The following is a 20,866-nucleotide window of genomic DNA, read 5'->3' on the forward strand; positions in this document are numbered from 1 at the left end:
GGGTGAAGGAAGGCAGTCGCACTCGACACGAGCGACAGAGCGAAATGCGCTGCAAGACATGTCTAGACCAATATCGCCGCCTTTCAGGTATTATTGCAATGTTTGACATCATTGAAGATATTTGGAATCAAGATGCAGGGTGGATAGGCAACTCAAACAAGTAAATTTACTAAAAAACATGTCAAAGAAGTAAGGTCGTCTGGCCGATTATAATTTGAACAAGACCTTCTGTTTGAGGCTGTCACTCATTCCGGCTCCGCCCAACCTTTGGGCAATTAATGGGCATATATTAGCGTCACCAATAACCACCAACAACCCGGTGCAAACAGACCTTGTCAGGCGGGGAAAAGTCGACAAAGCGACATGGCGCGAAAAATTACAAAGTTCAAATTTTCCAGTCCTGTGCGTCGCTATTGAGGCTCTTCCCCGCGCCTCATCGCCCCGCTTCCAAATTCAGTGCACGATAGGGTGTAAACTCTACACATGGACAAAGTAAAAACCGAGAAAAGTCGACCAGAAGCCAGGGAGGGAAGGGATAAATGGCGACCAAATTTGGGGACTTCACTCTTCAACCACCACCCCCTCCTCCTTGACGCTCCCGGCCCGGGTATTTGACGGAAACTCGTCCACTTATCGCATGGAATATGTAGAACCGCACACAGACAGTGAGAAGCATCGTGAGGGCGTCGTGGAGGCTCGATGTGGCGCGTGTTTCAACCGTGTTTCAACGGCTTTCTTGTTTCGGCCATTCACTTGCGTGTACTCGCCTCGTCCTTGCAGATGCGACCGTGCCTCTTTGGCCACGTGTGTACATCTGTCAACTCTATCTGAATCCAATGCGGCGACGACCTGGCACGAACACTGGCATCAGGAACTTGACCAAGGTAAAACCGGCAGTTTGAAACAAGCGATCGTGTCTTTTTTTTTTCTTTTTTTTTTTCCATTCCCCAACTTGTGCCCTGCCCTGTGATTGCACGCTGCACGAGCCGCCCCACTCACACTGCAATGATGCCCCGTAGTCGACCTGCACCCGCGCCGCGCCGCGCCGCGCCGCACACGACCCTGCTGGCCTAGACTGTACGCTGTGCTGAACGAAACAATGACTTTTTTTCTCACTTTCTTCCCCACATGTTGGTGATGGTTCCACAGGCGTCCGCGACCCTCCACCGATGCTATCATCATGAAACAGAGCCACCTTCAGGTAAGTCACCAGTTCCCACCCCAAGGTAAGTCAATGGGAAGCCGGCTCTTCCAAGACTCCAAGGAACTCCAGTGCCCCAGCGGCCTTTCGTGGTCCCCTCGAGCCCTGCCGCGGACTGCCTGCTTGGTACGTGTGGCAACATGCTATAATGATGTTGTGCAAGTGTCACTGGGGCGGGAAGACATGTCATGGTCGACTGGTTGGTGTGACTTTGGGTTGGTGGCACCGACGCTGGGTGCCTCCACCCCAAAGGTCCGCCGATCGGCCGCCTGGCACTGTTTTCATGCACAACACACTTGTACAACATCACTGTAGTGTGGAGCCGCGGGTACCGGGCCGGCAGCGGCGAGGCGGCGGGCCCAAAAGCCCAAATGCGTCAATCTTCGGAGCCCGATAGCGGGCCTCCCGAGCGAGCTGCACCGTTCTTACTGTAGCAATAGATAGTTCATACTTAGCACTAGTAGCATACAACGTAGAAAGGGCGGGGTACCAATAGTACGGCCAGGCCAGGTCCCCGACCACCCAATGCCGCCATTGGGGTCCATTACGTCCGTGCGCCTTCGCACCACCAGAAACGTGTAGTCAGTACCAAGTCGAGTCGAATGTACTAACTGGCGGGACGGTAGGACTGAGTAGAGAGACGTAGAATTTTTTCCCCAGAACCGAACCGAGGCAAAAAGCGAACTTTGCGCCTTTACTGCACTTCGGGGTTTGGACCTTGCGAGCCGATTTTTCAAGATTCGGATCAGCCAAAGTTTGTTCTATCTAACAATGTAAAAATATCGATGGAAAGTATGTTGGGCATGGTGGTCATTTTTGGGGCATTTTGCCCCAGTCATTTGCATTACGTTCGACCTCGACCTCAAGTCCCCCCTCCACCCCACTTTTCGGCGCTTTTTCGATGTGACTATGTTTATAGACACTAATGAACATGTTTAGACCAATAAAACCATGGAAGTGCCGGATTCCCCCAATTATGCTGATTTTGCTGAATTCACATTGGCCGAAAGTCGACCCGGCTTTCGACATGGGGTCTACTTGGATTCACCACAACTGCAGAAAACAATCACACATATACAATAGAAGTAATTTTAAGCAAAATTTTCGGGATTCAAGGACGTGATGTTCGCGACACCACGTCTTTGGGAGGCCTGGCTTGAGCAGCAGGAGTGAGATTTTGGGCTCAAACTTTGGATTTGAGCAAAACATTGAGATGACTAACAATTGGAAAAGTAAGAGCGGTATAGATACTGTCCAACACAGAGCCAACCACCCCCTGAAAATCAGCCAGCTGGTGGCGATTTCGTAATACACGGCCTACTTTACCTACCAGCGTCATAAATCAAAGATAAAACCCAGTCAGCTGCTAGAAAGCGCAAAGGAAGGGCAGGTGGTAGGTCAAGGGACTCGGTGGGAGGCCGTCGTCCGGAACCGGCGCAAAGTGCTGCCAACCCAACGATCTCACGATACAAGACTGTCAATCCTTTGAAACTTTGGCAAACAGAGTACAACACATATTAAACCAGGAATCCCGAGCGAGAGTGAACAATCTACGATGGTGGCCCCGAAAGTGGGCAGTGTATGGAATCCAGCTCAAATCGGTGCTCCAGCGGCGTCTCACGACGCTTCTCCATCTAGACCAACGGTATCGTGGCACCGCGCTAGCCACAGGTGTTACGAACATAGAACTACTTGCTCCAGCAGAGGAATCGCCATGGAAGGTCCTCAGAGGCCATGCGATCCGATATTCGGTGGATTTTCCGCCCAAACGGGCTCGGAGGCCCGAATCACCCGACCGGTCAAAGATCATGTCATAGCATGCTATATTTTGGCGTAAGACAACATTAAAACTTGGAATCTGGTGATAAAGCGGATGTAAGGGCCTTCAGGGCTCCGAAACGCTGTGTTCTGTTACCTGTTGGCAAAGTGCCACGATTTGACTGTGAACCAATTTCCGTACTCAGGGTCCACTAGAGGTTGCGCCATTCAAGCCACAGCTATATGGAACCAGCGCACACTTGAATCGCCTGCGGGCGGCGATGGAACCAGGTGAGGAGCCGCAGAAAGGGCGTATTCATGGCCTGGACGAGAATTCAACAAAACGACCATGATGTGCTTCTGGGGTCGTAGCCTCGATGCCATCCGCTTTCAACCATGTTTCCGACGTTTGGTATGCATGAATATACTGCTGAAGCTCTAGGACGGCCGGGAGACCTCGCTTTCGGTCAGAAACCCAGGAACGCCTTTTGTTCACCTGAAATCGCGGCAAACCCGCCCAGCGATATTGAGCTCGTTTTTACCACCATCCAAGGCCTCCAGACATGGAATTTCGTGTGGAAAACCGTATTCCAGAAGAGGGAGATGTAACAACAAGATGAGTTGGAGATACGAGTTCAAATGCGACCCGGCCGAAACGACACCGAAACCCTGACAGCTCGCCGTTCACGCCATGTACACCCTAAAATCCTCCTCCCACCACACGAGCACAGTTGCATAGTGAGGAAATAGCAAATTCCAGGTGTTCGGACAGCTTTGCAGCAGTTTTGGCCAAAATATGCCAACCTGGCCCCAAAAGCCGACTGTGCCGATCTCGGCTCCAATCATAATTATTTTTTCACCGGCACGCTTTCCAGCATATTGGAGATGGGTTAGATGATTTCCCATCATCAGACCGTCGATTATATCCTCCTGTATGGGTGAAGTGCAAACCACCCCTCAAAAACACCGATTTGGAGGGGTCGCAAATGACCATCTTCCCGTCGACTTTATCCCGCTTCACCACTATCAGTATATTGCCGACATTGTAAAAACACAAAGTACAGCCGAAAGTGGAGGTTTGTACATGCTTTGTCGAAATGGGGTGGGTTGGAAGGAAATTTTTTCCAAGTTCGAAAAAATTCGAGTTTTAGCCTGGTGACTTCCATTCGAGACTTTTATGACCGACGAACCATTGTAACCCACATTAAATTTGCATGGGAAATCCGAAAATACCATCCGCGAGGTGATGGCTCGTGTCTACTCGTCAGGGCAAATCGCTTGTTTGGGCTTCAGGCCACGCCAAGTGCTCGGAGCGCCGTTTTTTCAAGCGCAATCGAGTTTACACGATATTATAAGGATACCCTTTTGGAATTTCCGCCAGAAACAGCTCAGGTCGGGCAGGGCACCCGAGCGAAGCCCGCCAGCGATTCCAGTCTCTGACCTTCCCTCCGCCCCATCTCCACTCCCCGGCGTCCGTTCGCCTCCGTTTCAATTTTAGAATACTCCACATACATTCTAGTTTCTATTTCCAACGCGGCGAGGCTGGGGAAAAATCCTATCCAAATCTGTTAGTATAGGTCATTTTTCCTAGTGAATTGGGCAAACCCCACTCCCCTTCTCATCAAGCTTCCCCTTCGACCGAGAACTGCGAGCGAACACGTCACACGAAAGGGACGCACACGACATTGTCAATCGAGCACTTTCCTCAAGAAGACGCACGAGCGACCGCCCCCCCCCCCAAGCATTGAAGCATGAGCATGCAGTACAGCGTGCCGGCGCCCAAGCGCAGAGACAACACTGCCAGTGCTGAGGACGACAATCTGCCGCCAGACAGCGAGGCGCGCGCGCTTCCCCCGCTGCCTCAGATGGACATGTCGAAGAGACTGCCACCCGGGCAGCGACCGCCTCCGAGCACCAAGCCGAGCGTGCCCATGCTGCGGGGCGCCAGTGCGGGCGCCTTGTTGACTGGCAATAATCCTCCGAATCCTGCTACTGCTGAGCTCCCAGCACCACCACCACCGCCAATGGCTTCGCGCCCGCCGCTGCCACTGCCCAAGAACGCAACGCCGTTCGATCTCAACCAGCTGCACACCGCGTCCGGGAAGGGCGGACTGGGAGCCGCCAGCACGGGGTCGTTGAATCGCCTTCCGCCCAGCAACAACCAGCACAACAACAACAACAACAACAAGACAGGTTCAAGCAACACCTTTGAAGGGACGAGCGAGCCCGAGCCGCAGTATGAAGGCATTGGCAACTTTAAAGTTGCACTCGCGCCCAATCGAGCGACAGCAGCCGCTGAAGAGCCTGCATACGAAGGAATTGGCGACCCGGCAGCAGCTCGTTCCATGGTTGCCAGACTGGGATCGCCTCCGCCGGTTCCCACGCCAAACAAGCCACCGCCAGTGCCAGGCCAGCTCCCACCTCCGCCCCCAGACCACCTGCTATTGTCGAGCAGCAGCAAGCCTCCTGTTGCACCACCACCAGTGGCAGCGCGCCCGCCAATTGCGCCGTCGTCTGCCGCCTACATCACTCCCACTCCGGCGTCCCCGCCGCCTCTTCCTCCAAGCGCCGCACGCCCGCCGATGGCACTTCCACCAGTGGCCGCCCGCTCGCCAGTTCTGCCGCCTTCCACGGCTTATGCGGCACCATCACCCGCAGCACCCGCCGCACCGCTTCCAGCCCCGGTCGCCGAGTCGCCTGAGGTGAGCGGCTACGACCGGCTGCAAAAGGCACAGCCGGAGGGCCTGTACAACGACTTGCGCAACGACGGCCAGAGCGCGTCCGCGCCTCCGCTGCCGTCCCGCGTCGGCACAATTCGAGCGCCGCCGCCGGCGTATCAAAAGGCGGCATCCGTTCCACCTCCGACGACAACCTCTCCCTTGTATTTTGACACCCAGCCGCCAGAGTATGCATATGCAGCGAGCGGCCCAACCGGCGAGAACTACGACGAGGCTGGATACGTGGAGCATGAACCTCTCGCGGGTCGCCAAGCCGCCATTCTGTACGAAAGCGCTCCGCCGCCCCCCGTCAAGGCAACAGCGCCCTCGAACGCCGGCACCATGCGACGTGCTGATAATAAAGCTTTTGCCCGTGGACCCCCGGCGGTCGAAGGCTTTGATGTGGCGCCAACCATACCTCCGCCCCGCGGCGGGCAGATTATTGGCGCTTCGGCGCGTCGGCATCTGCTTGCAACCATCTTTCGCAACAAGCTCGTCGCTCGAGAGCAGCAGCGCAGAAGCCCGCCCTCCGGAGTGCTGGAGGTCACAGTCACGAGCAGCGACCCCCACGACAAGCTGTACTTTGAGTCGCTGCCGGCTGAGGTCACTGGTGAGACTGTACTAGCTCGAGTCATTGCTCGGCAGCATCTTCAGTCGTTTGCGGACTTTTTCGCGCTTTCTTACAAGCAGGATGGCTATGGTGAGTCGACAGCATGGAAGCCGTGGGTGGAAAGGTGGATGTTTGAATTTTTCTGCGATGCTTGTTCGGCCTGCCTTCTTCTTACCTGTGATGGATGACCATGGTTCTGTTTTTTTGGTGTTTTTTTGTTTTCATTTCTCCCCTCCCCCCGGCTTACTTTCAACTTTTCAGATCAATGGATGATTCCAGAACTACCGCTCAGCATTCAAATTGACACCCGCGCTGCAGTCATCCTCATTCTGCGACAGCGGCTTGTCAAGATGCCCCCGGTGCTGCTGCTTGGCAACGAGCGATTCATCCATCTCCTCTTCAACCAATACAAGTGGTTTGTTCCTCGAGGCAACATTGCCGTCACCAGCGAGGCCCTGATTGTCCGCCTCGCAGCCTTGCATCGGCACGTGTCGAACGCCGACTATGACTCGTTTGCCCTCAAGACTTGTCTGCCTCCCCATTTGAGTGCGGACGAAACGCAACACCGCTACTGGCACCTCCGCATCTCGCGCGCCCAGCAACGCATCAAGGCATTGTCCACACTCGAAGCCATGCTGCAATACATGCTGCTGCTTCGCCAGTCCGTGACGTACGGAGCCACCATCTTTGAGTTTGGTGCACAGGGAGTTGTAAGTGACCGGGTTTGGATTGTTGGACTTGATGCACAAACTTTTGCGTTGATTCCTCCCCTGACCCTCCCTCTACTTCTATTGTTGTCTCGCCATCAGCACCCCTACACTGCACTCGGACTTGCTGAGGATGGCATCTTCCTCTTGCAATTGACGGCTGCCAGCGCGGATCGCCGAGTCGAATTTGTTCCTTTCAACAGAGTTGGACACTTGTTGGAAACGAGCACTGATCTCACCATTTCTGTCGATACTGTGCGTTGTAAATTGCAAGATGAGATTCGAGCGATGATTGTTTGGGGCATGTCTTTGCGCGGATGATCTATGTGACTCATTTTTTTGTTGGCGTTCCCACGACAATCACACGCGCAGAAATCGTACTCCTTCTTCGAGAGTGATACACTCCGACGTGCCGTGATTATCGATCTGTTTGATGATTATCGCACCCTCTATCGCGTTCAGCTCAATCCGGCCTTCCAAGAGCAGACCGACGTTTCGTTTTTGCCCGACGTTACGCATTTTGAACCGCCGCGTCCAAGAGAGGTTCCCGATGAAGCCTTTTCCCGCGCCGAGCTCGTCAAACACACGTACACACGACTGTATGTGGAATCTGACACGAACATTTTGTCATTCTGTGCGACTTTTTTTTTTTTTGTGTCCTCACTTTTAATGTTGCCTCGTACAGGGCCGTTGCCGCCAAGCTACGCGCACCGAGTCTTGTTCTTGGCGCAAGTCTGCCCGGCAATGTTGCCACAGGCATGCTTCAGTTTTACGAACAGCTCGATGCAGCGATTGACGGCGAGAAAGCTGACGAGTTGAATTTCTGTTCACTGCAACTCAACTTTACCGAGCTCAACATTGTGTGCACCGCTCTTCGCGAATCCATTGTCTACGTGTGAGTGAAGGAGGAGGCGATGGGGATTTTTGTTTGAGGTGTCGTCTTTTTTTTTTTTTGTGTGTGTGTGTGTTGTCTCATCGAAACTTTCTGCTGCAGTCCCGCGCCGGGGAAGACTTTTGTCGAGAATTTCCATTGGACCAAGCTCGACCTTTCAAACAATCCAACCCTTGCAGTCGAAAGCACTCTCGGAGTCCTGTACGTCAACTGCAGTTCGCTTCGCTTCGCGTTCAGAATTTCGATCGTTTGTTCACCAATTGTTCTCCAATTGTTCTGAAATCTTTGAAGGACAAAGCTCTTGCAACGACCGTCTCCTTTCAAGGTGCTCAACGTGTCGAGAAACGCCTGGTCTGGTTCTCGATGCGAAGTGGTAAGCATGGAAGAGCGGTTGCGTTTCTTGTGGTGCCGAGCTCTCAACGTCGCCCATCCTCCGCTCCCGGTTCTTGTTCGCCTTTCATTCTCCCTGTCCAAACCAACCGTTCTATTCTCTGCAGATGCTGGGGAAACTCCTTGCTGGAGACTGCACCATTACCGACTTGCAACTCAACAACAACAACTTGGAAACGCATGCGGCGATCAGCCTGCTGGCGGCGCTCAAATCCACCAGCTGTCTTACCTCTGTCAACCTCCGCAGCTGCAACATCACCGATCCTTTCTTTGTCGCGCTTGGCCAGAACATGCGCGAGAATCGCTGTCCCATCACAGCAATCGACGTTGCCCACAATCCCATCACGGACGAAGGACTGCGCGCTTTTGTCGCGGCACATGAAATCTCGCCCGTCATCACGCGCCTCGTCGTGTCTTACACGAAAATTACGCACGTTGGAGTGAAAGCCATGTTTGAAAGCTTTGGCTTTGTTCGCTGCCTCTCCTACCTGTCGCTCGGCAACAACAAGCTGACTGGCAAGGTCGCCGAGAGCCTTGCCACGCTGCTGATGTCGCGCGACTGCAATTTGACTTTTCTGAACATTGAGGGTTGCGAGATTGACCACAAGGCGATTGAAATTGTGAGTTGGGACTTTGGGTTTTTGCTTGCTTCGTGTCCACCAATGTTGGACATTTACATGGGCGTGTCCCGTCTCATGATATTGTCCCTTCTCTGTGTGTAGATTGTCAATTCGCTGAGGGAAAACAAGCTGTTGAAGAAGTTGGTGATTGGCCACAACGACCTCAGCAAATCGGCTATGAAGACGCTGTCTTCCATGCTTCTTGTCAACACTGCGCTCAAAGAGTTGACGCTTCGTGTCAGCTACGATATCGATTCGGTACGTTCTTGTTTTCCGGTTTGTCCTCTGTTGCGTTGCGTTGCGCCGAGAGACGCAGAGCTCGAATGTCTTCCTTGTGTGCTTGTTTCTTTTTTTTTTTTTCATTCATACCTGGACGATTCCAATTTGCAGAAGGGATACAAGTACCTGTGGGACGCCTTGGCTGTGAATGTCAACATTCAAGTGCTGGACTTGTCCAACAACAGGATGGAGAGCAGTGACTTTGCGGGGCTGGCCCAGGCGCTGGGACAAAACACAATCCTCGAAACGCTCGTGCTCTCGAGCAACCCAGCACTTGCCAATGAAAAGGTGCTTGCGGCACTCATCGATCCATTGCTGGTCAAGCCATGCGTCACCCTGCGACGGCTCGATTTGTCGGTCTGTGGCTTCACGGATAAGCACGCTGCCAAGCTCACCGAGCTGATGCGACGCGCTGGATCTATCCAGCAATTGTGTCTTCGAGCCAACAAGTTTGGTATTACGGTACGAGTATTGGACAATAAGGCCGTTTTGCGTGGCTGGAGCTTTTGTTTGTTTTTCGGGACTGACTCTTTCTTTCTGCTCTGGATTGCTCGTGTCGTGCGCAGGGCATCAATAATCTACTTCGAGGGGTCACCTTGGCACCCATGATATCCCATCTCGATCTGCTTGGACACGTGGTGCACAAGGACTCTGAATTTATCGATCTCTACGACCGTGCCGTTGCGAGTGTTTTGCGCACCGTCCTTGTGGATGGCATGAATGGGTCTTGAGCTCGTGCAAATGGCTCTGTCGCATGCTCTACTTTGTATGTTTTGTTTTTTTCTGCCTCGTGCTAGTTGTTGTTGTGGACCAACGGAGATCGTCCAAAGTATAGTTAATAAAAACAAAAATAAAAATAAACTTCTACGCTTTTCGCGTGGCAAGTGCGCGCGTTGATCCTCGTCGGGTCTCTCTATCATGATCATGTTGCACCACTTGGCATTGTTTGCGTCCTGGATCTCTCAGTTCTTCCGTCGAGCTCACTCAGTCTTAAGTCCACTTTCCACGATGCTTTCCAGCCAACGTTCCGCTTTGGCAGCGACGACGCTCCTTCTCGGCCGGAGAGCGCTCAGCACCAGCGCGGCCGCCTCTGCCTACAACAACCCAGCAGCCTCCAAGAAGTCAGCCCCACAAGGCAAGCATGCCGATCGCGAGGAGGACATTGACGACGGCCCAATGCCCAACGCGCGTCCGCCGCCACGACCAGTTGAGTAGCGCCTTCCACCCCTTCCCCTTTCCCCCTTCCTCCATCACGCATTCCCGGCACATCTCTACACTGTTGTGATGAAGCAGCCTTGCCTGCTTGCGCTTTGAGTGGTTGCGGGGGGGGGGTTTCGGCTCGCTCCGGGCTGGCTGCTCGTGCTCCATCGTCAAAAAACCAAGTCCATATGCTTTTGAGCGCTCTGTGCAGCAGTCTAGCATCAGCAGTATATGTGTTGACATCCGCTCCAAAAATCCCGACGTCCTGATGATGCTCGTGTCTGTTAATGTATCCTAACCATTGGGCTGTATTGAATTGCTTGGTACGTTTGTTTGGTTTGTTTTGGTAGATCACAAAGGTCTCTGTGGAAGAGGAAAACCGTCGAGCGCTGTTTGTCAAGGAGTTTTCGCGACACCGCTTGCGAGAAGACCTGAAATGGAAGACACAGATGCGCCAGATGCAGTACCAACAGAATAAGGCCATGCAGCTCTTGTACAAGATCCACCCGATGCTGTATCTCGCTGCAGCTCAGAATGACTTGTCGACGCCTCCAGCGTCGCGCCCGCTGCCAACCCTGACGCCTCCTGTCGAGGGCTACTCTGCCGCTGCAGCTCTCGCCGCTCGCAAGGCTGCCGGTGACGACGATGCCGCAGCTCCTGGTGCAGATGATGCAGGCGCACCAGCAGCATCACCCTAAAAACCACTATTCTCGAACGAATGAAAACAGAAACGTCCTTGCTGAGCGGTCGGCAGCAGAGCAACCCACACAGCCCAGCAAGATGCGTTGTCGCTAGCACAAATAAACAACATCTTTTCAATGTCTACACGCTCAGCACAATACCTGAAGCATTTTTTTTTCGGGTTTCAATCGCTGCTGATCTCCAACACCACCACCCCCCGCAACTTGCTCTCGTGCATTCATGCCAGCATCACCAGTCTTTGATCCATTCTAGTCTGTTTCGTCTAGCACAAAAACTTTGCCCCCACGTCAGTCTCTTTTTTTGAGTTTTTACTATGAGCGGCATTGTCGAGCTGAACGAGGAAGGCGGCGAGGTTATCGATCTGACTGCCGAGGAGCAGGCACACGGACACAGCCACTCTGGACCTCACGCACACTCGCACTCGCACTCGCACTCGCATTCGCACGGCGGCGACGACGACGATGAGCACGACGACGACAACGACGAGGACGACGAGGCGGCTGCATCTGCATCTGCCGCGAACGTTGCTGCCTTCCTCGCCAACCTGGCTGCCGAGCTGGCTGAGGACCAAGCAGCCGGACGCGTCGACGGCGCGATCGAGGAAGTTGAGGACGACGACGACGACCAGTACGAGGACGAGGACGAGGACGACTCGAAGCAGCTTGCGACCAGCGACGCTGCTGCTGCTGCTGCTGCCGAGGCCGACGACGATGCCGAGATCGACAACATGGACGACTCGGTGCGTTCTTCTGTATTGGCGGGGATGTCTGATGCGTGGTTGGATGCATATGGGGTTTGTGGATAGAGAGCGAGAGAGCGATTTGATGAGCGACGTTATTGAGTTATGGAGGAGGAGCAGGAGGAGGAGGCTTGAATGGCCGTGTGAGGGATCGATGCTGGGGACGTGTGGTGGTGGTGGTGGTGGTGGTGGTGGTGGTGGTGGTGGTGGTGGTTGGGCAACTGAAGCGAGGGGGATGGGACAGTGATGTGGGCCAAGCACATGGACTTGGCTGCGCTGGGCCGCGGATTGCCGTCCGCCTGAAGATGCACTGCAAGCAGGCAGCGACAAGAGCAGATGCATTCAACCGCTTTGTGGGTGGCTTTCAACGCACGACGGCGATGGCGACGAAGCAGAGGCCAGAGCGAGGGAAGGAAAAGAAAGAAAGGGACGGCAATGGAAAAGTCCTTACAAAAAAAAAAAAAAAAAAAAAAAAAAAAAAAAAAAAAAAAGCCAAGACATTACATTGGCATTGGCTGTATTGGCATTGGACCAAAGTTGCTCAGAAATCAATCTTGTTGTGCACTCGTTGACGCCGAATTTTATTATGATTACTATTATTTGGATCTGCAAAACCTCGTGTGAGGATGACTAACTCTGATCCGCTTTGGACTTTTTGCAGGAGTTTGACTACCCCGAATCGATTGGCGAGCGCCTCGCTGGTCTGAAGGAAATCATCCCCGCAGGACCCCGCAATGCCATCTATAGCGCTGTCACCTTGAGCACATGGGCAACCAAGTCGCTTGTCCGGCTATCTGGCAAGATTGCCTGGGTTGTCGGCACTTCCGCCCTCATCACCTTGGTGCCCCTTGGTCTCGAAGTCGAGGCCGAGCAACAATTCGTCATGTGGGAGGCTGAGCAACAGTCCACCATGATGCAACAGCAGCAGGTGTGTGATGGGCTTTGTGTTTTCTTGCAGACATTCTCTGTCGTTTGTTTTTCTGGTTTCTCACATTTTTTTGTTTTTGGTTTCTCTCGCGTTCTTTTTTGTTTTCGCTGGATGGTATTCAGATGCTTCAACCGAACGTCTTTGACGCTTCCCAGCCCGTTGCTGCCAAGTAAAAAAACAAGTCTCGTAGCGCCCTTCATCCATTCGAAATGTCTCCCTTTTTTAAACTTGTAAACCTCAAAAGCGAAAAGCAACCGGGGGGAAGTGGTTTTTTTGTTGTCGTCTCCATTCTGGTTATTGTTGTTTCTGTCAATTGTGTGAGTGTGTCCCCGTTCCTCCGTAATGTATTTTCTGCTTGCATTCTTTGAAAAAGCCATTTGAGCACTTGATTAGCAGACAAACGAACATTGGAAGGTTACTCGGTCTTGGAGTGCTTGCCCTGCTTCTCCGTGCTTCTGGGGTTGGTCTGAGTGCTGGTTTGGGCAGACTTGGAGGGAGTGGCAGGGTTGTTCGCTTTGGCGGGAGCGGCAGTGGTTGTCTTGGTGTCTGGGTTGCTCGATGCAGCAGTGGCGTCTGCCGGCGCTGGATCGGCGATCGTCACAAACCAGCAGAACAGACCAAACAGCAGAGTATCCGGCGACAAACGGGCGCAGCGCTCGTTCAGCTTGAGCGCGGAAAGCGGCGCGATGGATGCCAGAACCTTGAGCACGCCGACAGCGACCACCACCACAACAACCAACTCTGCCAGGGTTTCGACAGGTTGCCACTTCGGCAAAAAGTTGCGAACAGGAATGATGTCGTGCGCGCCGAGCGTGAGCGCCACGGCAGAGTAGAACGCGGCCTTGGTGCCACTATCAAGCCCGAGCAGCGATGCATCATCAGTCATCAGGTTTCAACAAGCGCAACACGTGCACTTAAAGCAAGGCCCATAGAACCTATCAAACACCGCGACTCACAGCTCAGGGGCACGCAGGTCGACTGAAATAGGAGCCCCGCGCAAAGCCTGATCAATCACAGAGAAGATGGACGAGCCCGCACCTGCGGCGAATGCACAAGTGGATGCATTCACGCACGGGAGGTCGAGTGATGCGAGGTGAGCAGATTGGAAAAGCATCGGACTGATAGCACAGGGAAAGGCAAAAACACGATTGGCAGCAAAAACACGACCTACCGTTCAACGTGCCGCACACAATGGGAGCCACAAAGTACTTTGTGCTACCAGCGGCCAAAACGCCGTCTTGGACCTTGCGAGCGCGGCGAATCTCCTTTCCGATCGTGAGGAGAATCTTGACGTCGCGCAAGTTGAAAAGCCAGAAAGTCAGAAGTTTTGTCGGGATGCCGAATTGCTGAACAAAAGCCACGATACAATGCTCCTACCTTGACTGGAGCAAAATGGCACAGCTTGTAGCCAAGGTCAAACGGGGACAGGAACACGCAAAGCCTAACGAATCAAAGAGCAAGGCTAGATGTTGTGAGCGACATTCAAATACATGTACTGTCTCAATGTTGCAGTGCAGCATGAGAGCTGAGAGAGACTCGGACTCTACTTTCTCTACTTCCCCCCTGTCTGAGAATCTGAGACAATCCCCGCCCACGCCCCTCGTCCTCCTACGCCAGCCACTTTTGCGTCTTCATCCATTACCAGCAAATCAGAACAGCCTTGAACTCGTAGTCGTTCTGCAGGAACTTGAATGGCTGGCCCAGCACGACATCGACGGCCAGACCAGACCCGATGCAGCAGAGCCAGTAGCCGAGGATGCTGGCGATCGGACTGGTGACGGCAAAGCGGCGCGCGTTGGGATCGCTCTTGCGGATTGCGGCGGCAGTCGAGAGGCAGTGCGCAACAAAGAACATTGGGAAGATTGGCAGCGTTGTCGCCAGCGAGAGCAGGTTGGCGGGCTCGAACATGTCCAGATCGATGGACTCGAGCCACGGCTGCAGCGCCTCCTTGACCAGTTCCATTCTGTGAAAAAAATGTGACTGAACTGAACTGAACTGAACTGACCAGTGATTCACTACAGTACGGTTGGGGGGTATGAGCAGCGTTGTTGAATGATCAGCAAACCCAAGCGTTCTACGTTTGGATTTAAAGCGAACACACAAAGCTCCGAGGAATGGCCAGTGATGAACATACACTATACATGACGCAGCGGAGCACAGCACAAAAACAAATGATTTTTCGTGTATTGAGACAAAGGAAAGGACAAAAATGACAAAAGGAGGGTAAAAAAAAAGGGGGTAATTTTAGCGTGGAGAAGTAACCGAAGGAGACGACAGAGTGGACGAGGTCAAGAATGAAGACGGAAGGCGAGAGCTAGGGGCGGGGGACATGAAAGAGGCGGGCGGGTGAGACAAAGGTGGTGGAGTAGACGTTGAAGTGGCTGGGGAGAACAATTCTCGCTGCTGCACAGCGAGCCACTCATCGCATTGCTTTTGCATGGACTCGAGAACAATTTCCATGCGCACTAGCGTCTGTTGTTATCATTGTCATCGTCATCACGAGTCAAGTGTCAGACAAAAGGGATTTCTCAAAGCAAATAGCAGAATGTTCATCCAGCAGCGCGGATGTGGTACGCTTGTTTACCTGTTGCGTTGTTTGGATCGGTGCATCTTGCGACGCAAAATGACTCAACGTTTGTGCCAACACCTGAATTGCAAAGTCAACGGCATCAATAAGAATCAAAACGTTCAAGTGGGAAATGGATTTAGTGAGTGAGCAGGGTATCGACGCAAGCAACGTTCTAGTCCAAACAAAGCAGGATACCAACGGCTCACTACAAGTAGGCCCTTTTCGCCCCCCTTTTCTTCTTCTTCTTCTTCGCTCCTCAACCCCCACCTCAGATGCTCCAAAGCCCATCACACCACCACATTGCCAACACGGCGACTCCACCCCCCCAAGTCTCATGGCCGATCGAGCCCGTTGCAAAACCCCCTCGGGTTCAGGAGCAGGGCACGAAATGCTGCGATCGCTGCTGATCGAGCGAATGACCGCGGCTTTGGGACGAACAGAGCCAACCATCGCACCCAAGCAAAGGAGCCCACAACTCGTCCCCGCTCCTTCCATGGCATCAGTGGTGGTGGGTGGTGGGTGGTGGTAGGTAGAAGGAAGGCATTGGGCTCCTCACCTCATCCGACCGCGCGCCCTTGCGGAGCTGCCTCGCCAGGCCGCCGACAGCCTTGACCGTGTCCTGGACGCGCTCGGTCAGGATTACTTTTGTTGCTTGGTCTGGGCCGCCTGCTGGGCCGGGCTGGGCTGCCATGCTCCACGGCGGGCGGTGGCAGTGCGCGGGGCAGAGGGGAGCTTGGGAATAAGCTTGAAGGGCTGGCTCGAGGCAGTCGAAGAGTTGGCAGCAACGCGGGCAAGGATGGTCGACACGGTGGACGAGATGCGGTTGAGCGTGCGCGGGATGTTGCTCGCCGATGCGGACATGGAATAAGAAAGAGAGGGAAGGTCGGGGTGGAGGGGGAAAAATGGACTGAGCTGAAACGAAACTCAATGCAAATCCATACAAGGACCAATCCGATGGTCGTGCAAATCCATTTACAATTACAATGCGAATTCGGTGACAAGTGTGAATGTAACGGATTGCAACGGGTCAGCAATCAGCGCCGCGCATCACATTCAAAGTCGAACAACCCGTCCAAAACGCGCCAAAGTCTAAAGACTGTGTGAGAGGGGGTCAATACTCGCCTGAGCACTGCAGCTGTATTCAAACAAGTGCACTTGGGTCGCACATGACAGCGCTTGATCTTTCAGTAATGCAGGTTACATTCAGTCTTTTCAATCCTGATATCTAATCTTGACCTTTTTGGCTGGCAACACTTTTGCGAGCTTTATCTCTTCTGGCTTTTGATTCCTGGTTTTACTACTACTTTTACTACTATTACTACTCCTATTTTTGCGTATGGACGTGGTCGAGCAGCACGCTGCGGCTGGTCTGAGCCTCCTCGTCGGCGGCGATTTCGATGCTGCCGCTGCCCACTTCCGCGTCCACAGCGACGCTTCGCCGCTCCACTCGCTCGGCCTCTCCTACGTCGCCTTCATGGTACAAAAACAAACCCGCACCCGTCCTTTCTCCCCTTCCCAACGGCACTGCACTGTTATTTGAACTGACTCTTTTGGTGTTTGGTCGGTTTTTTGTTCCGCACCTCCCTCACAACACACACACACACACACACACACACACACACACACACACACACACACACCAAAATCATAAAATCAATCAATTACCAGCGTGCATTGATTACATTCGAGGACGACGATATGGAGCTCGCCAAGACGGCGTTCGCTGCGACCGAGCAGCTGTGCAGCGGGAAGGCGAGCCAGGTCGCGTCAAAGCTCCATCCCGGTGATGACGCAGCGTCAGCAGGAGCAGCGGAGCTCCTCGACGACGATCTGGACGACGATCTGGACGACGACGAGAGCGATGGCATCACGGCCAGCGTCACACGATCGGCGTGGTCCTTCACGTCCAAGCTGTTTGGTGGCGGCGGGAGTGGCGGGAACGCGAGCAATCGGGCTGCTGGCAAGACTGGCTCCTCTGCCTCTGGGGCGGGCAATCGTGGCTCGGTCGTACTGCCCAGTGCAAGCGCAAGCGATCCTGGTGCGACAGAGGCAGCCGCGCGGCGTTCACTGGCCAAGGCGCGCGCGAAAATCATTCGCAAGTGCGCGCTCGGAGATACAAACCTGCTGCTCGGGCTGGTCACCATCGTCCAGCAAGAGTCCGTCATGGGTTTTGTTCGCGGCGGCCTGCTCATTCGCAAGGCATGGAAGGCATACAGTCGATGTCAGGAGAGAATTGCCGGCATTGAAACGCTGCTCTCGTCACAACTGCTGCCGCCGTTCCCGTCGCGAAGCGCGTCCGACCCGTTCCCATTCCTTGAGTCCCAGCGTGGCACGCAGAGTGCCGCGAGCGACACCCTTCCAAATATTGAGGATCCGTATCGACTTCGAGAGTTGGTCGGGTTTGGCACCGGGCTCTTCAACGTTGCCCTTTCGCTCATCCCGCCACACTTGACCAAGTTTGTCAGCTTTCTCGGGTTTTCTGGTGACCGCACGCGTGGACTGATTGCATTGTGGCAGAGCTACTCTTCCGGCTGCTTTCATGCGTCCTTTTCCGCCCTCGCGCTGCTCTGGTTGTTCAACGGCGTCGGGCAGTTTGTTCCGCTCACCTGGCACGCCAACAACTTTGGCGGCACCGTCACACGCACCACACCACGCTCTGCCCAAGACTCGTCCATCCTCTCCATGGCCGCTGACATTGACGGCAGCGGCGCGCAGGCAGATCCTGCGTGGATTTTTTGGTATCCGTGCTCTGGCTTGACGATGGGCTCCACGCAAAAGCCAGAGTGGTTTCTTGACAGTGCACCCGATGAAGGTGTCACGATCGATCCGTCATTGCTGCAGTGCGAACGCATCCTTGAGCGGTGCCTCGAAAAGTACCACTCGGGCACGCTCTTCCTGGTGATACGAGCTCGCACCCTGCGCGTGCGCCGTCGTCTCGTCGAGGCCAATGCTGTGCTGCAAGACGCACTCGAGAAGGAAACGCAGCGTCCGCTTCGACACATGTGCATGTACGAGATGGGCTGGGTGAACTTGCTCATGCTCAATGTCGAAGCTGCCGAATTTTGGTTTTCCATCCTCTTGCAGGAGAGCAAGTGGGGCAAGGCCCTGTACACGTACATGCTTGCGCTCTGCGTTGGACTAAGTGGACAGTCTCGGCAAGCTTGCACACTGTTCGCAACGGTGCCCGGATTGATCAAACGCGCGTTCGGCGGGAAAATTGTGCCCGTCGAAAAATTTGTCCTCCGACGAAGTCAGCACTATACCGCGCTCTATCCTCAAGACAAGCAGCTGACGAGTTTACCACTCCAGTCGGAGTTTCTATTTTTACTTGTGGAGCTGATTCATTTGTGGTGTGCTTTGCCACTGATGGGCAACGCGCTTCCCATGGTTGCTCATCAACTCCAATGTGAGGAAGTCTATTCTTTGGTGTGTTTGAGGTGGGAGGGGGGGGCTGTCGGGTGAAAACTGCATGTTGACTGCTCACTCTTGATGCTTTGCTTTTTTGCTGTCTGAACTGTGCAGTTCATGCCACAACTTGTAGCGACCCCGAAATGCTATTGGTCAATGGATTGCTCCAGGGCGCGGTCGCGGCTAGTGAAGGACAGGATGCATTGGCTCAAAAGGTATGCCTCTTTCCTCGTTTGGTGAGTGCGATGGAAGGTCGACAAATTTGCTCAACGTTTTCTCGTTTTCCCCGTGTTAGCTTCTGGAATCGGTTGTGGCGTATGAAGGAACACCAAAACGCGAGCGTCAGGCCATTCCCAACGCCCTGTTTGAGCTGGCCATGCTTCATCGAAGACGCGGGAACGAACACAAGGCCGGCCAGTTGCTACAGACACTCGACAAGGCCGGAACAGAGTTTGATATGGCCAACCGGTTGTTTACACGCGTGCATGCGGCCATGCAGATGTCAGCCAAAGCCTAGGTTGTTCTAGTCGAGTGGCTTTGAGCGTACAGTTAAATTTACTCTGTCGTGTGAATACATGAATAAGCGCTGTTTGATATGACAACTTGTTGGTTTCCTGGCAAATTATGACGACGTTGAAGAAGAAGATGATGATGATGATGATGATGAAGAAGCGGCTTGCGCGCTTAGCAAGTGTATCCGCTTGATGAATGCGGCGTGAACAAGCGACTCGATGTCATCGTCGGAGGCCTCATGGACGACTTGCGGACCGTCGGAGCCCTCCAGCGCTCTTCGCTTGGCGGTGGGCGCAGAGACAGCTTCGGCAGCGGTGTCTGTGTTTGCTGTCAAGTCGGATGCTGCTGCCCCGTCAACGGAAGCACCATCGCGGTCTGATTCCGAGTGGGTTCGCTTGCGCTGCGGGGCAACTGCAGTTGAGCTCTCAGGCAGCAAGCGTGCCGTGTCCGCTTCCAACGCATCTGCGCGCGTCTTGGCTGCAACAAGGCCGTCACTAATGAGGCTATCTACTTGTTTGATGCAACTGTGCGGTCGAAGAGGCGCATTGAAAAGAGAGAGAAAAAAAAAGTCAGCAGCACAGAGATAGCTCGAGCGGCAAAACTTTCAGACAGCGTGCACATACCGATCGATTTCAGCAGCCGCAGTTTCTCGCTGAGCTTGCTGCTCTTCCAGCATGGTACGGAGTGTTTCTCGAGCCTGCGGAATCCATAGGGATCAGAAAGAGGGGAGGATTTGTCAATTCCACGTCTTCAACAGTCAATGCCACGCGCTCCAATGCACCGCCGTACCTGGTGAGGACGAAACTCATTCACGAGATGGTACATGTTGATAAACAGCAGCTCGATATCTTTGAGCTTGTCGGCGACCTGCGTTGAGAGTCACATTTGTTTGGTTTCAAATTGAGGAAATTCCACCAGGAGTTGGCAACTCACACCGTCACCGCACTCGTCAAGTGCCTGAGACGCAATCTGTTGTAGTCGATCTAACGTTTACCATTGGGGGATTGCGACAGAGCGTGTCGAGCAGCTCCAGAAAGTTGAAAACAACGGATCGGTTGAGCTTTTTGAGCTCGCTTTTGCGATCTGTTCTCCTCCCCCCCCCAAACAAATTCCACAAACAAGAACAATCAGCACACTGGTTGGAGAGCCCCACGAATGACTGCAGAGTTCCATCTGAGGTCTGTACCGAGGCTGGCTTCTGGCGGGAAGAGCCGCGTCACGTTCAGACTCTCGAGCGACGGCACGAGCGGGGCGTCCGTCTGCAACAATCGCACAAGGACATTTGAACACATGACGTCAGAACAAATGTTCAGTTCAGTCATCACGGACGCGATGGTCGGAGCTCGGAGTGGGACGCGACGCCCAACGCGTCAGATTGAAGCCATGCTCGGCCGCCTCTACTGCTTCTACTGCTGCTGCTGCTGCTGCTCACTGACCTTGAACATCATTCGGAACATGGTGTAGTCGCCAGTGACGGGCGGCGGGGGCTGTGGCGCAGTGCCTTCAGCAACGTTCTCGTCAGTGTACTGCAGGTACGCCTTTGGAGGAGGCGGGAAGGCCGAAATGATCTCTGCCATTTGAACAGTGTATTGGAAAGACTGAGCAGAGCAAAACCCAAAGACTTTGACTGGAT

The 20,866-nt window shown here is 53.8% G+C and overlaps 7 protein-coding genes across 7 annotated transcripts; 4 read left to right on the plus strand and 3 right to left on the minus strand.

The window, feature by feature from the left end:
- The first annotated feature begins 4,548 nt into the window (after positions 1 to 4,548).
- CAOG_08104 (hypothetical protein) lies at positions 4,549 to 10,044 on the plus strand. The gene is made up of 11 exons (XM_004342656.2): positions 4,549 to 6,376; positions 6,548 to 6,996; positions 7,096 to 7,248; positions 7,366 to 7,592; positions 7,679 to 7,888; positions 7,988 to 8,086; positions 8,177 to 8,258; positions 8,383 to 8,895; positions 8,998 to 9,153; positions 9,286 to 9,636; positions 9,741 to 10,044. Exons 1-11 carry the CDS (start codon positions 4,711 to 4,713, stop codon positions 9,903 to 9,905), a joined length of 4,071 nt encoding a protein of 1,356 aa, XP_004342705.2. The 5' UTR covers positions 4,549 to 4,710; the 3' UTR covers positions 9,906 to 10,044.
- A 108-nt stretch (positions 10,045 to 10,152) lies between these two features.
- On the plus strand, positions 10,153 to 11,201 carry CAOG_08105 (hypothetical protein). Its single transcript, XM_004342657.2, has 2 exons — positions 10,153 to 10,380; positions 10,725 to 11,201. The coding sequence occupies exons 1-2, from the start codon at positions 10,183 to 10,185 to the stop codon at positions 11,070 to 11,072; spliced, it is 546 nt and encodes a 181-aa protein (XP_004342706.1). The 5' UTR covers positions 10,153 to 10,182; the 3' UTR covers positions 11,073 to 11,201.
- A 171-nt stretch (positions 11,202 to 11,372) lies between these two features.
- On the plus strand, positions 11,373 to 13,103 carry CAOG_08106 (hypothetical protein). The gene is made up of 3 exons (XM_004342658.2): positions 11,373 to 11,815; positions 12,477 to 12,743; positions 12,866 to 13,103. The coding sequence occupies exons 1-3, from the start codon at positions 11,390 to 11,392 to the stop codon at positions 12,914 to 12,916; spliced, it is 744 nt and encodes a 247-aa protein (XP_004342707.1). The 5' UTR covers positions 11,373 to 11,389; the 3' UTR covers positions 12,917 to 13,103.
- Positions 13,065 to 14,719, minus strand: CAOG_08107 (hypothetical protein). The gene is made up of 5 exons (XM_004342659.2): positions 14,386 to 14,719; positions 14,121 to 14,184; positions 13,915 to 14,029; positions 13,700 to 13,781; positions 13,065 to 13,594 (listed from the first exon to the last, which is right to left on the minus strand). Exons 1-5 carry the CDS (start codon positions 14,703 to 14,705, stop codon positions 13,159 to 13,161), a joined length of 1,017 nt encoding a protein of 338 aa, XP_004342708.1. The 5' UTR covers positions 14,706 to 14,719; the 3' UTR covers positions 13,065 to 13,158.
- Positions 14,720 to 14,909: 190 nt separating this feature from the next.
- Positions 14,910 to 16,210, minus strand: CAOG_08108 (hypothetical protein). The gene is made up of 3 exons (XM_004342660.2): positions 15,869 to 16,210; positions 15,328 to 15,390; positions 14,910 to 15,215 (listed from the first exon to the last, which is right to left on the minus strand). The coding sequence occupies exons 1-3, from the start codon at positions 16,001 to 16,003 to the stop codon at positions 14,988 to 14,990; spliced, it is 426 nt and encodes a 141-aa protein (XP_004342709.2). The 5' UTR covers positions 16,004 to 16,210; the 3' UTR covers positions 14,910 to 14,987.
- A 320-nt stretch (positions 16,211 to 16,530) lies between these two features.
- CAOG_08109 (hypothetical protein) lies at positions 16,531 to 19,309 on the plus strand. Its single transcript, XM_004342661.2, has 4 exons — positions 16,531 to 16,789; positions 16,981 to 18,718; positions 18,835 to 18,935; positions 19,016 to 19,309. The coding sequence occupies exons 1-4, from the start codon at positions 16,649 to 16,651 to the stop codon at positions 19,235 to 19,237; spliced, it is 2,202 nt and encodes a 733-aa protein (XP_004342710.2). The 5' UTR covers positions 16,531 to 16,648; the 3' UTR covers positions 19,238 to 19,309.
- CAOG_08110 (hypothetical protein) lies at positions 19,259 to 20,820 on the minus strand. The gene is made up of 6 exons (XM_004342662.2): positions 20,670 to 20,820; positions 20,420 to 20,492; positions 20,228 to 20,316; positions 20,023 to 20,100; positions 19,857 to 19,930; positions 19,259 to 19,757 (listed from the first exon to the last, which is right to left on the minus strand). Exons 1-6 carry the CDS (start codon positions 20,808 to 20,810, stop codon positions 19,343 to 19,345), a joined length of 870 nt encoding a protein of 289 aa, XP_004342711.1. The 5' UTR covers positions 20,811 to 20,820; the 3' UTR covers positions 19,259 to 19,342.
- Positions 20,821 to 20,866: the final 46 nt, after the last annotated feature.

Source organism: Capsaspora owczarzaki (assembly GCF_000151315.2).
Source record: "Capsaspora owczarzaki ATCC 30864 unplaced genomic scaffold supercont2.17, whole genome shotgun sequence".
NCBI lineage: Eukaryota > Filasterea > Ministeriida > Capsasporidae > Capsaspora > Capsaspora owczarzaki.

Excerpts from the sequence above, each read along its gene's own strand:
- CAOG_08106 (XM_004342658.2), top strand. The coding sequence starts at position 11,390 with ATGAGCGGCATTGTCGAGCTGAACGAGGAAGGCGGCGAGGTTATCGAT. Across the intron at positions 11,816-12,476 it reads TCGACAACATGGACGACTCG|GAGTTTGACTACCCCGAATC; the intron begins GTGCGTTCTTCT and ends GACTTTTTGCAG. Across the intron at positions 12,744-12,865 it reads CCATGATGCAACAGCAGCAG|ATGCTTCAACCGAACGTCTT; the intron begins GTGTGTGATGGG and ends GATGGTATTCAG.
- CAOG_08105 (XM_004342657.2), top strand. The coding sequence starts at position 10,183 with ATGCTTTCCAGCCAACGTTCCGCTTTGGCAGCGACGACGCTCCTTCTC. Across the intron at positions 10,381-10,724 it reads CGCGTCCGCCGCCACGACCA|ATCACAAAGGTCTCTGTGGA; the intron begins GTTGAGTAGCGC and ends TTGTTTTGGTAG.
- CAOG_08104 (XM_004342656.2), top strand. The coding sequence starts at position 4,711 with ATGAGCATGCAGTACAGCGTGCCGGCGCCCAAGCGCAGAGACAACACT. Across the intron at positions 7,889-7,987 it reads CGCGAATCCATTGTCTACGT|TCCCGCGCCGGGGAAGACTT; the intron begins GTGAGTGAAGGA and ends TTTCTGCTGCAG. Across the intron at positions 8,087-8,176 it reads GAAAGCACTCTCGGAGTCCT|GACAAAGCTCTTGCAACGAC; the intron begins GTACGTCAACTG and ends AAATCTTTGAAG.
- CAOG_08108 (XM_004342660.2), bottom strand. The coding sequence starts at position 16,003 with ATGGCAGCCCAGCCCGGCCCAGCAGGCGGCCCAGACCAAGCAACAAAA. Across the intron at positions 15,391-15,868 it reads AGGGCGCGCGGTCGGATGAG|GTGTTGGCACAAACGTTGAG; the intron begins GTGAGGAGCCCA and ends TTTGCAATTCAG. Across the intron at positions 15,216-15,327 it reads CGATCCAAACAACGCAACAG|ACGCTAGTGCGCATGGAAAT; the intron begins GTAAACAAGCGT and ends TGATAACAACAG.
- CAOG_08110 (XM_004342662.2), bottom strand. The coding sequence starts at position 20,810 with ATGGCAGAGATCATTTCGGCCTTCCCGCCTCCTCCAAAGGCGTACCTG. Across the intron at positions 20,493-20,669 it reads TGTTCCGAATGATGTTCAAG|ACGGACGCCCCGCTCGTGCC; the intron begins GTCAGTGAGCAG and ends CGATTGTTGCAG. Across the intron at positions 19,931-20,022 it reads ATGAGTTTCGTCCTCACCAG|GCTCGAGAAACACTCCGTAC; the intron begins GTACGGCGGTGC and ends TGGATTCCGCAG.
- CAOG_08109 (XM_004342661.2), top strand. The coding sequence starts at position 16,649 with ATGGACGTGGTCGAGCAGCACGCTGCGGCTGGTCTGAGCCTCCTCGTC. Across the intron at positions 16,790-16,980 it reads TCTCCTACGTCGCCTTCATG|CGTGCATTGATTACATTCGA; the intron begins GTACAAAAACAA and ends ATCAATTACCAG. Across the intron at positions 18,719-18,834 it reads GGTTGCTCATCAACTCCAAT|TTCATGCCACAACTTGTAGC; the intron begins GTGAGGAAGTCT and ends TGAACTGTGCAG.
- CAOG_08107 (XM_004342659.2), bottom strand. The coding sequence starts at position 14,705 with ATGGAACTGGTCAAGGAGGCGCTGCAGCCGTGGCTCGAGTCCATCGAT. Across the intron at positions 14,185-14,385 it reads AAGGCTGTTCTGATTTGCTG|GCTTTGCGTGTTCCTGTCCC; the intron begins GTAATGGATGAA and ends TTGATTCGTTAG. Across the intron at positions 14,030-14,120 it reads GCCATTTTGCTCCAGTCAAG|ATTCTCCTCACGATCGGAAA; the intron begins GTAGGAGCATTG and ends CGCGACGTCAAG.